Source organism: Marmota flaviventris, chromosome 9, assembly GCF_047511675.1.
Source record: "Marmota flaviventris isolate mMarFla1 chromosome 9, mMarFla1.hap1, whole genome shotgun sequence".
Classification (NCBI taxonomy): domain Eukaryota; kingdom Metazoa; phylum Chordata; class Mammalia; order Rodentia; family Sciuridae; genus Marmota; species Marmota flaviventris.
The window spans coordinates 16,852,516-16,867,726 of NC_092506.1; the positions used below are offsets into that span (position 1 = coordinate 16,852,516).

General features: G+C 35.9%; 1 protein-coding gene across 1 annotated transcript; it reads right to left on the minus strand.

Moving 5' to 3' along the window:
• Positions 1-985: 985 nt before the first annotated feature.
• On the minus strand, positions 986-1,927 carry LOC114093587 (olfactory receptor 5I1-like). Its single transcript, XM_027936367.2, has one exon. It carries the CDS (start codon positions 1,925-1,927, stop codon positions 986-988), a length of 942 nt encoding a protein of 313 aa, XP_027792168.2.
• Positions 1,928-15,211: the final 13,284 nt, after the last annotated feature.

A 15,211-nucleotide genomic window follows, 5' to 3' on the forward strand; every position in this document is an offset into this window, starting at 1 on the left:
TTTATTTTATAGGCATGCTTCATGTGTCATGATATGGTAGTAAGTTAGCCCATCATCCCAACATTCATAGGTAACAGTTCCTGTTGCTGGCTCTCAGTGCATTGCAATAGTTTGTAATGGCCACCACTTGTATATACTGTATCACTCTGGAGAATGCATCCAAAATACTGCACTAAAAATAACAAGTATCTGAAGACTGGAGGAATGTGACCTAAACTAAAAACAATCAATGGTCAACTTACATTAACATGTTAAAATTCTCCCAACAGGAACACTAGAGAATATACTATGATAATGAGGCAAGAGATTAAATAATGAATAAGATTTAATTAATGAATCTGAAATATGATTAGAATATAGACAGCTACAAGATAAGAAAATAGACAAACAAAATGATGATCTTGAAAGAATCACACCAAGGATTCCTGTGGACAATGTATACAAGTTTAGTTTTTATCTGAAATTGAAAGGGCATTACGAAAACAAATAGGTGTGAATTGAAATTTAATAATATATTTTAGAATAGGTAGGATTTAGACAGGTGAACTCTTTGAACAGATGAGCACATTTTTTCCATAGGAATCAAGATTAATGATAAATAATCTTCCTGAATTGAATTTGTTTTCTTTCACACACATACACACAAACACAAAAACAGGATGATGAAATACCATTGATTTATCCACTTTTTAAAGAAATTGTGGGGAAAAAGGGTTTAGAGAAAGAGGAGAAAATGTATAACAGGATACTTAGAAATTGATGAGTAAATATTCCCTTAGATTGATGTTTAATATTTCAGCTTTAAAACAATAGAAGTTATATTAATAATGTAAGAGATCCCAGCTCCAAGGTTAACCTTCAACCTTATTCTGTGTTTGAGATTTCATTATTCACAGATCTGAGGAATATCCATGTTAAGTTGACATTTCCAACAGTTAGAACCAAAGATCAAGAAACAGACCTTATTAAAGTTGTCTGGTGATTTTCATGTCATCTTAAGAAGCCATTTTTGGAGAATCATTTTTCTAAAGGCATTTTTGACATCTTTGTTCCTTAGACTGTAAATTAGGGGGTTCAACATAGGGATAATCAATGTATAGAACACAGAGGTCACCTTGTCAATATCCAGGGAATGATCTGTGCTTGGGCGCAAATAAATGAAGATCAGGGTGCCATGGTAGATAGTGACCACTACCAGGTGGGAAGCGCAGGTGGAGAAGCCTTTCCTTCTGGCCTCAGCTGAACCTGTTCTAAGGATGGCTGCCAAAATGCAGACATAGGAGAGGAGAACTGTTATAAGACAGATACCTTCCACCAAGCTAGCAAAGACCACCAGAATGATGTCATGAACATGAGTGTCAGTGCAGGACAGAGAGAAGAGCGGTGAGATATCACAGAAGAAATGGTTAATTTCTTTGGAGCAGAATGACAGATGGAAAGTATTGGTGGTGTGAATAATTGAGCTCAACGTTCCCCCCACAAATGCTCCAAGTGCAAGCTGACAACATGCCCTCTTTGACATAATAACAGTATAAAGGAGTGGGTTACAGATTGCAATGTACCTGTCATAAGCCATGGCGGCCAAGAGGAAGGATTCTGTGTCAACCAAAGAGCAGAAAAAATATAACTGTGCAGCACAACCATTGTAAGAAATGGTCTTCTCATCAGAAATCAAGTCCATAAGTAACTTAGGGGCAATAACAGAGGAGTAGCAGGAATCTATGAGGGACAGAATGCCAATGAAAAAGTACATTGGGTTGTGCAAGTGGGAACTGGTGGTGATTAGTAAAATCATCCCAAGATTCCCCATCAGGGTAACAGAGTAGATGGAAAAGAACACAGCAAAAAGAAGACTCTGAAGTTCTGGATGGTCACTGAATCCCAGGAGAAGAAAGTCTGCCTTCACAGTATCATTCTCCAACCTCATTATCTGGGGTGCATCTGGCTTTCTGGAGTCCTGACAGAGTAAAGATAGAAGTGTTAATAACACTGTCAAAGGAAAATATTTTTTTTTTAAAAAAGAAAAAAAAGTCAAAATAATTGCAATAATGATTGCTAATCCACTTGAGTATACCGATAGCAACCAGGTATGTCCACAATCAGTTCATTACATACATTTAAAATTAATTTGATTCATGTCATTTTAAGGTATCATTTAAAGGTATTGTTTCCCACATTAAATAAGGTCATAATCAAAGCAGTTTCAGGGCTCTACACTTGGACTTTAGCTTTAATTTTCCTTCTTTTTTTTTTCTTCTATCATCAGTGTGGAGTGATTATGGCTAAGCACCTGATGTGGGCAAAGTGAGTAAACTATTTCCCTTTTGTGTTGTCTTGTTTATTTCTATAACAGATAAAAGCGCTGCTGTTCTTAGTGCAGTCATGTGGGTGGAGCAGTAGGTCTGTATTTCTCACTTTGAGATGTGGCTTCCACCTTGGAGGAACCAAGGACCTCCTCCTTCATTTCTGAACTCCACTGATAACACAGAAAGAGCAATGATTCTGTATAGTTACTTCCATATAGACTGCTCCTCAGTAGTTGCAAGATCTTGGTGGCACAACTATGTACCAAGTTCAGTTTCTTCATCTGCAATATGAGAAAGACAGCACCTTTCACCAAATGCACATGCTGAACTAATTGGCTTCCACATCTTCAGTATAGTCCCCCTCTTATTCTTTCCCTGTTATCAAGTGTCACTATAACAATTCTGGGTGAATCCAGACATCTAATTTTTGTTCAAGTCTGGAATCTAAATATGGAACAATGATTTGTCATACTTACAAATTTACTCTGTTTAATTCAGGAAGTTATAGTAAATGAAAAACAGGAAGGTTTTGATTACCTTTTCAGGGAATAACTGTATAAGTTTTTAAATAATCTTACCTACTTTCTCTCTAAATTGTTTCTGCTTTTTATTGCTCTAATCTATAACTCTCTAAGTTGTGTATCAATATTTGTGTTAAAATTATCCTTGTCTGTGTGTATTTTGTCCAGCATAGAGAAAACTGACTTTTCTCTCTTCCACGGAAAAGCCCAGATTTTTATGTATGTATAATTTATTTCAGAATACCTGATCTTTCAAATTAGTTTTTTTAAATTCTCTTTTGTGCCAATTATAGAAGTTTAATGAATAAGACAAGAAAGATCACTGAACATACACATTTTATATTTGTATGGTCATAATTTTAGGTTACATGTGTGTTTATCTATGTATATAAAGACAGGTCCTTTCATGATTCATATTACACACAGCTCTTTCTCTATGGATAGCAATCTTAAACCTTTATTATCCTATTTATGACCCTACTTTGCCACCTTATTCTTCGTCCTGAAAATGCTTTCTAATTTATAGGGAAAATATTAAATAGAAAATAAGTTTATCCTGATCTTTCTATTCAAGTCATCTAATCAGCTTTTGAATATATCAATGATCACACTCTCTTTCTCTTTTCTTCCCTAGGGAAAATGTGCCCCTTCTCTGTGAAGTTGATCCTACCAACCATGTTGTTTCACTTAAGTTACTTCTACTAATCATCTCTCATAAACTTTTAGCACATGATAATGTTTGTCAATTTCTTCTTTCAAAATGCAGCCTTGCATGTATTTACTCATGTATCCTTTCATTTCATCTAAATGTTGCATTAGGGGTATTCACAGTGAAGTTCCCACTCACAGGTCTGATGATTTTTTTTCCAATAATTTAAAGAAAGTTTATTTCTTCAACATTATAAATTACATCTTCACTGCCAAATTCAAAGATTTTTCAGTGTGTTTTGGTTTTAAGTACTATATAATAGAACTGTCCTTAAAACCCCCACCTCTGCGGGTTCCTGTCACCTATTGGTTGCTTCCAAATTCCAAATTCCCCCACCCTCCTCAACCATTGCAGGTGGTGACTTCATTCTTGACCTCTTTCTCTCCTTTAAGTACACTCTTTCTAGGCAATACTACACCTTTACTAAGGTACCACATCCGCAAGACAGCTTTCCTGTATTCATTTCAATTCTGTCCCTCATTACATGGCTGTAGACCATGCACATATACATAATAAGTCTAAAATTGAATTTCATTAATACTACTTCCCACTACATAAGCCTGTGCTGTCATCCTGATCTTGTAGGTATATTTACTACTGAAAACATTCTATGTCTCCAATTCTCCCATATTCGAATAGCTTCATATTTGCATTTGTTTCCATTTGTCTCATATGCTTCATTCTATACCATGACCTAATCTAACAATATTATAAATACCTTATGCTTCTAAATGAGTTCCATAAAATGATATTGTCATACTAAATTCTGTAAAATAAATTGTAATAGTTTATTTTTAAAAAATCCCCTTACAATCAACATATAAGCGTAACCCCCACCCTGTTATTGTTTATTTGACAACCCTCACACTGGCTTTCTTACTTGATTTTCATTACATTGGTGCATCTATTTAATAAATCTAAATTTCTTCTTTAAAACCCTGGATTCAATTAAGAATAAATAAACTAACTGCAACTATTTGAAACATTATTCTCTGGGTACAAACAGTGTAATAAGACATGATGATGATTATTTTCAAAGTTGCTTTTTCTTACATTTGTTCTTTTTCCAAAAAGATCTAGTTAAATCAAATGATTCATGGATAAATTTGATACACTGAGAATTGTTGTTTTCATTTTATAATTTTCAAAGGACTGTTAAATCTGATTAAATTCTGATCATTAAATTTTCTAATTATTGCTCTTTTTTAAAAAAAGGAATTAATTTTTATAGGCAAATTAGTCAGTCCATGGTTATGGAATTTAATTATAGGAGAACCAGGCCAGAGATTGGCAGTTCTGTATCACTGGGCTACAGCACTCTCCAATAAGCACCACTTCCCAAGACAGGGGATGACACAAAGATGCTCAAGTTGGAAAAATGATTAAATACTTGCATTGCTTCCTGAAAAAAACAATGTGCTAAATTTGATATGAGAGTATTAAACAAACTTGAATGTCCATTTAGGGTTTTCCTGCAGATGTCAGTTTTGCTTCTTTCATCCAGGAACAGAGAGTAGGATGCACATTGGAGCCAGATTGCCTGGGCTTACATCCCACTTCTAGCATTTATGTTTATAAGACTTTAGGCACATTTGTTATACTATATGGTTTCACTCTGATATGTAAGTCGTATCATATAGTGAGACTTGTCTACAGGGTTATGAGGATTAAATGAGTTAACTCATATAAAGTTCTTTGAAATGTATATTTCATATCTCAAATATTCAATAAATATAAGCTAGTACTATACAACTAGTGAGATGAGTTTGAGTTTCACTAAACATTAATATGTTATCTTATTATGAATCCAGAGATCCATAAATCTGTGCAATTTTCAGACATTATAAAAAATAAATTTAAAAGAAAGAAAAAGTAAAGAGAAAAATTAAAAGGTGAGTTGATTGGAAAAAAAAAAATCCTTAATCGACTGGTCAACTCTTTGGGTTCTTCCTTGTTTATAATACAAAGTATTTCCTTCACAGAAAATATAAGATATGACTATCTCTGGTGGTTAGAAAGTGAGTCTCAGATGGAAGTGCTTCTGTGTTGTGCCATCCTCTATTTGGGCAACTCCAAAGAATGATCCTTAAAAACATTGGTTCATCATTAGGGACAATTCTTAAATGAACTTCTGGTATGGACTATTAGGAAATAGCCACTTCTCTTCTGAAAATGCTTTGTATTATGAACCCTTATTTCTGAACACAAAATTAAAGATGATAAAGAAATTAATTCATAAAGAGAATATTGGTTGCAATAATCTTGCAAGGATGTTATATGCTTCAATAGTGCAAATACTTGAAGCCAGGAAACTTGTCCTATGCAATGGACAGGTGAAATGGAGGATTCTGAATGTATTCCATAAAATGATATTGTTATAGTAAGTTCTGTAAATTACATTGTAATACTTTATTTTTTAAAAAATGTCCCCTTACAATAAACATACACCCCTCACTCCAGCCCTTTACTTGTTTATTGATATCTGGCAGCATCAATATGATAAGATAAAGCAAGTGACATATAAAATCAATTCACCTTAATTGATATCTGTCTGTTCACACTTTAAAAAATCATACCACATAATGAAAACTGGGTTTACACTTAGATTTCTGATCAAGTCTAGTCAGAGTCTAATAATTTTGAAAATTGTCTTCAGACTCTTATGCCTAAGAACACCCAAGTGACAAGAACACTCACCAGATCACTGCCTTTATTTCTTCCAACTTCTTACTTCACTGTTGTGACCCCCAGTTAATTCTCTCCTGGAAAAAAGTTAAGGTTGACAATTAAAGAAAAACAACAACATTATCCTTTGTAGTATCTGTCATAATCCATTTAGCGCAGGACTTCCGGGTTCATAGAAGAAATCTGTGCCTTCCTTAGGAAGGCTGTTGCTGTGGAAAAACATGACCTTTTATAGTTTGCTGTGAGGTTTTTCAAGTCAGCCTTTAATCTCACATTAGATCCTAATAATTCTAACTCTGACATCCAAATTTCCCATAGGAAAACATACATGAGCAATTAAATATTTCCACCAAGGAGCTGATTAAACCCAAAACCAAGTGATATAATGTGTTTGTCTATCACTTGAGAATACCTCAAGGAAATAGCTTGGCTTTCAAAATGACAGCATATATGGAAAATTGGATTAAGATATTTGTTATCTCACTTGATTTAAATAACAATTTATCAAAAAACTAGCAGAATATACTATGCAAAGAGAAGGTCACAAAAGTGACTATTAATTTAGAAGTATAGGATCTTAAAAACCAAAATGTCAAAAGAAAACCAATTATGCATGGATTTAATAAATTTGATATGTACTATGATATATTTGTATGTGTATTAAAGTTAAATTTTAAGCCAAATTATGCCATAATGTCTTCATTTAACAAATACATTTAGTTCTTGAATATTTTGTTTCAGAAACAAAGTTTAAATTAAAAAAAAAGAGTAACTTAAACATGCTTTACTAATTTTATCAAATGTAGAACAATTATGTGAGATGGATGGAATAACATAAAGAATTACATAGAGATTGGAAACTCCATGGCATTGATATCAGTCTTAAAAATAATTAAGATCTAGTTCCCTGGTATTGAAGATTTAAACACCTGAGAAACACGGAGGCAAGGGCAAATAGTAAATTTTAAGAAACAGAAACACACACACACAGAGAGAGAGAGAGAGAGAGAGAGAGAGAGAGAGAGAGAGAGAGAGAGAGAGATTCATCCAGAGAGGAAGGGACACAAAGCTGATGTTCATGGGAGCGGGGGCGTCTTCCTCTTTACAAATTTCATGCTTCTTTTGTTATCCTGCCTATGTGATCAAAAGGCAGGAAGCGTCTTCTGGCAGTGATTGCTTCTGCTGGAAAATAGGATCCTTCTTCTCCCACAGAAGTGTTTGCAACCAGGTGATGGGGAAGTGCTATCTACCTCTTTCTTTCTTTCTTTCTTTCTTTCTTTCTTTCTTTCTTTCTTTCTTTCTTTCTTTCTTTCCTTCCTTCCTTCCTTCCTTTCTTTCTTTTTTTTCTTTATTTTTTTTTTGATAATCAGGTACTTGTACTTCTTTCTTTCTCCTATCTCAGCATGATTAGAGAATTGAAAATGAGATCAATAAAGAATATATTGCCTAATAAAGTAAGACTGAGAAAACACACAAATATACATGCACATGTAGCTAAAAATGTTTTGTCTTAAAATTCACTTCAAGGAAATCAAATATATTTTAATTAATCAAGAGGATACTGAGTTGTAGGTGTTTTAGTTATCTTTATGTTACTATAAACAAAATACCTGACAACTAGAGAAGCAAGTTTATTTTGGCACATGGTTCCAGAGTTTTCTGTTCATAGGTGGCTAACTCCATTACTCTGAGCCCAAGATGAGGCAGCACATCATGGTGGAAGAGGTGGTGGAGAAATAAAGTCCTTTTCATGGAGACCAGGAAGCAAAGAGAGGAGAAATATGTCATAGGGAAAATGAATGCTTCCAGAACACACCCCCAGTAACCTATCTCTTCCAAAAAGGGCTACCTGAATAGAGTTATCACCCAGTCAGTTCATTCAAATTAAGATGGACTAATGAATTGACAGTCTTCACATTTCAATCATTTCACCTCTGAATATTTCTGCATTAATGTAAAAAGGGGATATATCATATACAGACCAAAAGAGTAGGAATGTTTTGTCTGAACGTAGTAGAATGCAAATTCTTGAAATTTGTATTAAAGTTAAAATGAACAGAATATGTCAATGATATAATTGAACACTCTGGACATAAAGCAGAAGACAAAGGATCAAAGGGCTCAAAATAAGTGCCATTGATTATTTATTTTTCTCTATTTCTCTCTTAGGCTTTCCTCTGTTGACTTAAATCTCAAGTAGCCTCTCTATTCTTAGGAAAGAGAACAATGAGCATTTGAGTTTCTGACTGCTCAGAGGATTACCTGGGTAGGAAGTATCTCTTCCTTCTTCCAATGATCCCAGCAAAATCCTACAATCAATTCATTATCTCACTTCTGTCTAACCAGAAACCAATCCCTGTGTCTCTAGATGACTGATCATAAACCACTTCTCTGACTACAGCAACAGGAGAAGAGGTATCTTAGAAGTGTTTTAAAAGTTCCAGGAGAGATGGGGAAACTCGAGACAGCACTGTTATGTAGTAGCTAGCAATGAGCAGTGAAATGCATGGCAAGGTCACAAAGTGTTCTTTAAATTACTTCAATGTCCTTCTTTAAACTGTCAAATTAAATCAAATGGTGGCAGTTAATCTGTACAAAAAAAAAAAGGGAGCTTTTTGTAGAACATATCAAGAGAAAAGGATTAATGGGATTAACTCATAAGACGGTCCACTGATGTTGATATAAAGCTAGGAATTATGACTATATGTGTCTCAAATTGTCTCGGAAGGAAGATTCTTTTAGTATTGCAGGTGCTCTAAGGTAACTTCTGACCAGCTATTGACATCAATGCCCACATTAACATGGAATTGACTTGTAGATGAAGCCCCGCTAAATGGATGGCCACCATGACAGTTCCAGAGAGGACCAAAAGCTCCACCTCCTGATGTGATGGAGGATCTGAAAAGAGCACAGAAAATGGTCCCCAGCTCTTTTGGTAAACATCAAACAATTAAAAAGAAAATAAATAAAGAGCCTTTGCTTTGTTATTTTTTGCTGGGAGATGACTCACTCTCTCTTGAGAATGCTCTCTGCTTAAGTCTTAATTTATTTTTAGGTAACTTTCACTTCACTTTCATATAACTTTCTCCTATATCAAAGATCTCTTGCATGATTTTTCTTTTATCAGAACACAAGAACCAAGATTTGGAATTTCAGCTCCCTGCTTTCCTGTGACAGAGCCAGTGGTATAGTTGGCTTACATGGTAAGGACATCAACTTGCACCAGTCAGAGGCATAGACAGAAGTTTATTTAAGAAAGTAGGCTTATATTAAAAGTACAATGTGGCCAATATCAAGAGAAAAAAATGTCTTTAGGGTTAAAACAAGGAATACACATTCAAGGGGGGATATAGGCCATCTCATGAATTATAGACACATTTTGGAAGTTTAAGAATCTTCTTTTAATGAAAAATAGTGAGCCAGTAGGTACATAGCATTGAGGAGCAGGTAGGTGAAAAAAGACAGTGTAGATAATGAATGATTGGGTTATATTGGGAAGATGGGGGCTGGTAGGAAAGGAAATAAAATGCTCATACCTCCAGAGCCCTTCTGCTTTTCAAGGTTACCTCCCTCCAGGGAAGTTTTCCTCCCTGCAAGCAGTTGGTAATGAATATCTGCTGGGCTGCTCCCTTCCTGTCTGTTCTGATGGGAAGTTTTATTCTCATTCTTGGATCACTCCACATTTTAGTCACTAGTCATGTAGGCAAGATAAGGGGGGAGGAGAGTGAAGGGAAAGGTAGGAACAAGAGACTAGTAAGCAAGAAATGAAAGACAGAGACCAGGCAGAATACACATGACAGTTTATTTGCCAGAGCTAACAAATAAAGACCATCTCTCTATAGCAAGAGAGACAGAATAGGCTTGGGTTCCAGGAGTTTTATAGGGCAGGCACTAATAGGTGGGGCAGGTGCCAATGAAGGTAGTTAAGGGTTGGGTTGGTATGACCCAGTGGCAAGTCTTTCTCAGAAACACCATTGGGCAGGAAAGCGAAACTTTTTCCTAAAAAATGGTGGCTGTCACTTAAAATGTCCATCCAGTATAAATACAGATGCTAAGCAAGGACTTTGAATTTAGCACTTAAGCTTAGCATGCAGAGGGAATGTCTGTAATAGGTCTGTCATAATTAAGAGTGTTTTGTGTGCTTAGAGTTAACGTAGAATTTGTTTACTTTGAATTAGTTGTGTTTATTGCATTTATCAGTCTGAATTATTGTGTTTGTAGTGCCCAGCATTAAGGATTGTTATTTCTTGATTAAGAACCTATAGAGTGAAATCATATTGAGTAATTTGAGTGAATAAAACATTGAAAAAGGCATATGAGTGTGGACATTCTTTATTTCTCCCGCTGGACTGCATAAATTGCACCTTTGCCCATCTTCTTACAAGGCCTTAGATTAATCTCTAGTTTTGGACCTGATTCCCCACAGGGGCATGTACACTTCAAAGGAGTCATTAGATTCCTAGGGGAAGTCATCTACAACTCAAAAGATAGGGGGGTGTTAATCTGGTTCCCTGAAGATCCCAAGAGGGTTGACTACAAAGGGGAGGAGAGCTCTCCCTTTCCCAGACACTAATTCTCATGATAGTTGTTATTATTTTCAGGCTTGAGTTTGTCTCCCATTATAACACAAGAAAGTTTTCAAATATCACTCAATGTAGCAGGCATGTGTGTATTAAAGGAGATAGGAAAAAAAGGTAAAAGGGACGCTGTCAAGGAGAAGAGTGAGTCCTCTAGGAGAGGGAGAGACCATGCTCCTTTTCAGTGTTATTTAATTTCCAAGGGAAGTTTTTAAAAGTCTCACCCAGGTTCATCTCTTGGCTTTTGACTGACAGCAGTAAAGTAACAATGAAATATTAAGTCCTTAGGCCAAAGTAACCCCATTTGGAAAATCAGCAGGGGCACCCAGGCTTGACCCTCCTGTCACTCTTTCCTCAAGAATCCCTAACTACTAAAACAACAACAAAGACCTGAAGTAATAGTCATAGGAGCAGATGGGTTATTCTCTGTCAATAAACCTTTGATTGACTCAGCAATGTCTCTCTTGTGGGTGTTTGTGCCAGCTACACTCACATGAAGTTTTTTTTTTTTTTTTTTTTTTTTTTTATTTGTTTTGATTTCCTTCAAATCTGGCTTGAATTAAAACTTCTTATTCTACCAATTTGACTTTGAATACTTTGGGAACAGTAAGCACTATTGTTACTAAAAGCTCACTTCTTGTCTCTGATGCCAATTTGATACTGAGGACTTCATGTTGAGAAAAAGGAATAAGGTTTATAGTTTTGCTATCAAAGTAGAAGCACAGGAGACTACTGCCCAAGAGACTTTTCTTCCCTTAGTTAATTGTCCTTCAACACACCCACTACAGGAAGGATAGGTCTGCTAGAGGATTGTTATGGGGAGCCATCTCAGAAAACACTCTTAGTCTGAATTCAAACAAGAGAGAGCTTTATTTACCTGGCCAGGGACTGTCTCTCACAAGTAGAGACTGGTGCTCTGTGGGAGAACAGCAGTTTCCTGGCCTGTGCCTTGGGAATTTAAGGATGAAAAAAAATCACAACTCAGGGGCTTCTTTCAGTGTCATGCAAGCAAGCAAGTTACAAAAGCTAAAAAAGGCAGTTAACTTTATCACATTTCCATTCTGAAGAAGTGTTAGACCACCATATCCTGAGTTTTAGCTGAGCAGGGGCGATAATCTATTTTAAAGTCATATAGACCCATAAATGTACTCAAATCCAGGATATAGCTCACCATGACCACCACTATATCCTGAATTAGGTACATTCTGTGGGGTACAAAGTACAGTAAAACATTTTTTTTTTAAGAAGACAGCTTTCGTTTCTGTTTCTCAGAAGTGGGTCATGCAGTTCTCTCTTCACAGAAGCAGTAACAGAAAAACTAAGATGCAGTCTAGAACAGCTAAGACGGAGTCCCTATGGCCACACTTTTTTTCATATACCCACAGTGACTCCATTCCTGCTATCCCAGTAGTGATAACTTAGTCAATGCTGAAGTTGTCTCAATTACTCATCATTTCACTACTGATCTCTATAAGCCTTATGTCTACATGATCAAGCTACTACAATTGTTCACAACTACACTGATTTAACCTTGTCTATATCTGTATTAACCTACCAGCCTATATTTATAACTATATCGGCCTACTGACTTATACTTATCAATTTACACTGTGCTATATCTTATTTCCTGTAGCTTAAATCCTATGTCTTACAGTTACATGATTATCCTGCTATTACTTATGCTTACTCCTGATGAACTTATGTTCTATGCTTACTTCTAACTTATTATTAGGACAGTTTAACATTATTCATCTCATAGTACTTATTTTTATTATCCTATTCTATCTTATCTTATTCCTATAATTTTTTATAGGTTTGGTTTTTTTAAAGGAGAGAGAGAGAGAGAGAGAGAGAATATGAATCTTTTTTTTTTTTTTTTGTAGATGGACACAACACAATGCCTTTATTTTTAAGTGATGCTGAGAATCTAACCTGGATCCTGCCTGTGCTAAGCGAGCGCTCTACTGCTGAGCCACAATCCCAGCCCAATTTCTATAATCTTTAACCTATGTCTATGACTTATTGATTATATTGATCAGTTCACACCACAACAGCATCTAAGAAATGAATATCTAACACAACATCTGGGTGCCAAAGAACCGCCTACCAGAACACACCTGGAATGCAAACCTTGAAATTTTTTCTTTAAAATCCTATTTCTCCTGATGGGCAGAATCTCAGCCTCTGGTATGGGAGTCCCCTGTGTTTTTCCTTTGTTAGCAAAGCAATAAAACTTCTTTTATCTTTTTTCTCAAAATCATGTCTTCATTATTAAGTTGGCATGAATTGACATCCAGGACAAGCACTGAGATTTTGGTAACACACTCATGTACTCTCTAGACCAGTGGCACTCCACTGGGGCAAGGGGACTTCTGCTGTAGGAAATGTGGCAATGTCTGCAAAGATTCCTTGCTTGTCATAAATGTGCGGGCTGCTAAGTCCTTGCATCTGATGAGTAGGGATCAGGGATTCTGCTAATCATCCCATCAAATATAGGACCAATTCCCACAGCATGAAATGATCTGGTCCAAAATGTCAGTAGTATCAATATAGAGAATCACTATTCTCTTTGGAGAAGAAAATTTTGTGAAAGAAATTTCTCTTTCATTAGTCTTCACATTCAAAGTCTCACAAGAGATAAATAAAATCTCATTCCAGTTTGAACATTTGAAAATCCACTGAGTGCTAACTGTCCATCACAAGCAGAACATAAGTCATTCTTTCAATCAGTGTGTATTTATATATGACACAGTCATATAGTAAATACTATTGCATTGTATATTTGGAATTTGTTTAATGTGCATGTACTCTTTTCACCATAGAAAAAGAAAGAAGAGAAAAAGGAAAAGAAAAATATCGGTAACTGTGAGGTAAAGAATTATGAATTATCTCCACTATGGCGATCACTTTGTTTTCTGTGTATACATCACATTATCAAGTTATATGCCTTAAAGAATCTTTAATTGTCAATTTTACCTCGATAGATAAATAATTTTTTTTCAGAAAAGAGAAAACAAACAAACAAAAAATGTAGCTGTCTTTTCCAGGGATACTAAAACATTTTAAATAGATAACAAATGACCCTCAAACTCAAATATTTTTTTTTTGTCAAGAATCAGTTAAAGTGCATTTTGTGGGCGAGTTCTTTGCAGGCATTGTTGTTGTCAATGTTGTGGTTGCTATTATTATTCTTATCATTATAATCGTTATCATTGTTATTATTGTAGTATTTAAGTCCAAAATAGCAGTCTGAAGCTACCAGCTTATTTGCAGGTTATATGTGAGAGAAGTTAGGTTGAGTTTAAGCATCTTGCTCAAAATCATTCACTAGGAATCAGAACATCGTCACAGGTGTTTGATCTTATATGTCAAGTGATCCTCTCAATTCACTAAAGTAACAAAGATCTATGTTCCATTTAAATGAGTGACTCATGAAAATAGAGACAAAAAGAAGTAGCAATGCAATCTTAAGAGAATAATAAAACAAATAGTGTAGAAACAAGGAAAGTCAATTATGACTTAGCCTTTAAAAGATGTACATGTTAACCTTGAAGACAACTGTCGGAGATATCAGGTTATATAATCCTGGAACCTATAATTGCTACTGTGGGAAGCCATTCTCCAATGTGATTGGGCACCTCCCTGATTGGGTGTGAGGTGTTCTGGCCAAACTATGGCGGAACTAATCTCCACCCTCTCCAGGTGCGAGAACCTGTCTGTGTGGGGGTGTGACTGACCATTGACCCTGAGACCAACACTGACCCTGACCTTGGAATGCTGTCCCCCTTGACCTTCATTGGATGGAATTTTCCCCTGAATTTCTTGTTCCCCAATAAAAGGCCACTCCCTGGCATACCCTACCTCTCTCTCCTGCTAGTCCTGAGTAAGCCTTGCGGTTCGAGGCGGGAGCCAGAGGGAGGGCCGTCTCAGACCTGGTCAAAGAAAAAGGTAATTGAGTCTTGTGTGTTTATTTTGATCTCACTAGTTAACTTCTATGCTACGAACCTCTTGTATGAAGCCAGCGTGCTGGTCGCGCGGCTGATGCTACCTTGTTTGGAGAAAGGTTACTTGCAGAAGTGATTAGATGAAGGATCCTGACAGGAATGAGACTGGGACTGATCAGGGGGTAAAATGGCAGACAAACTCTTGGGCCTTCATTTATAATTTGTTTTAACCATCTTTTTCTACTTCCCCACTCACACTATGTGGAAGTTTTCTTTTCTTATCCCCCCGTTCATAATGAAAATAACCATAAACATCAGATAGAGTAGGACCATGCTAAGATATCCAGGAGTCTTTTCCACAGGAAAGAAATTCCTTAAAGGAATTATCATAAAAATACTAGACCCTTCCTGACCCAGCAACTCAATAAAAGGCTAGTCCATCTTTTGGTTTGTGGGCAATGTTGATGAC

Bases quoted from the DNA above. Each gene is read 5' to 3' on its own strand.
- LOC114093587 (XM_027936367.2), bottom strand. From the start codon at position 1,927: ATGAGGTTGGAGAATGATACTGTGAAGGCAGACTTTCTTCTCCTGGGA.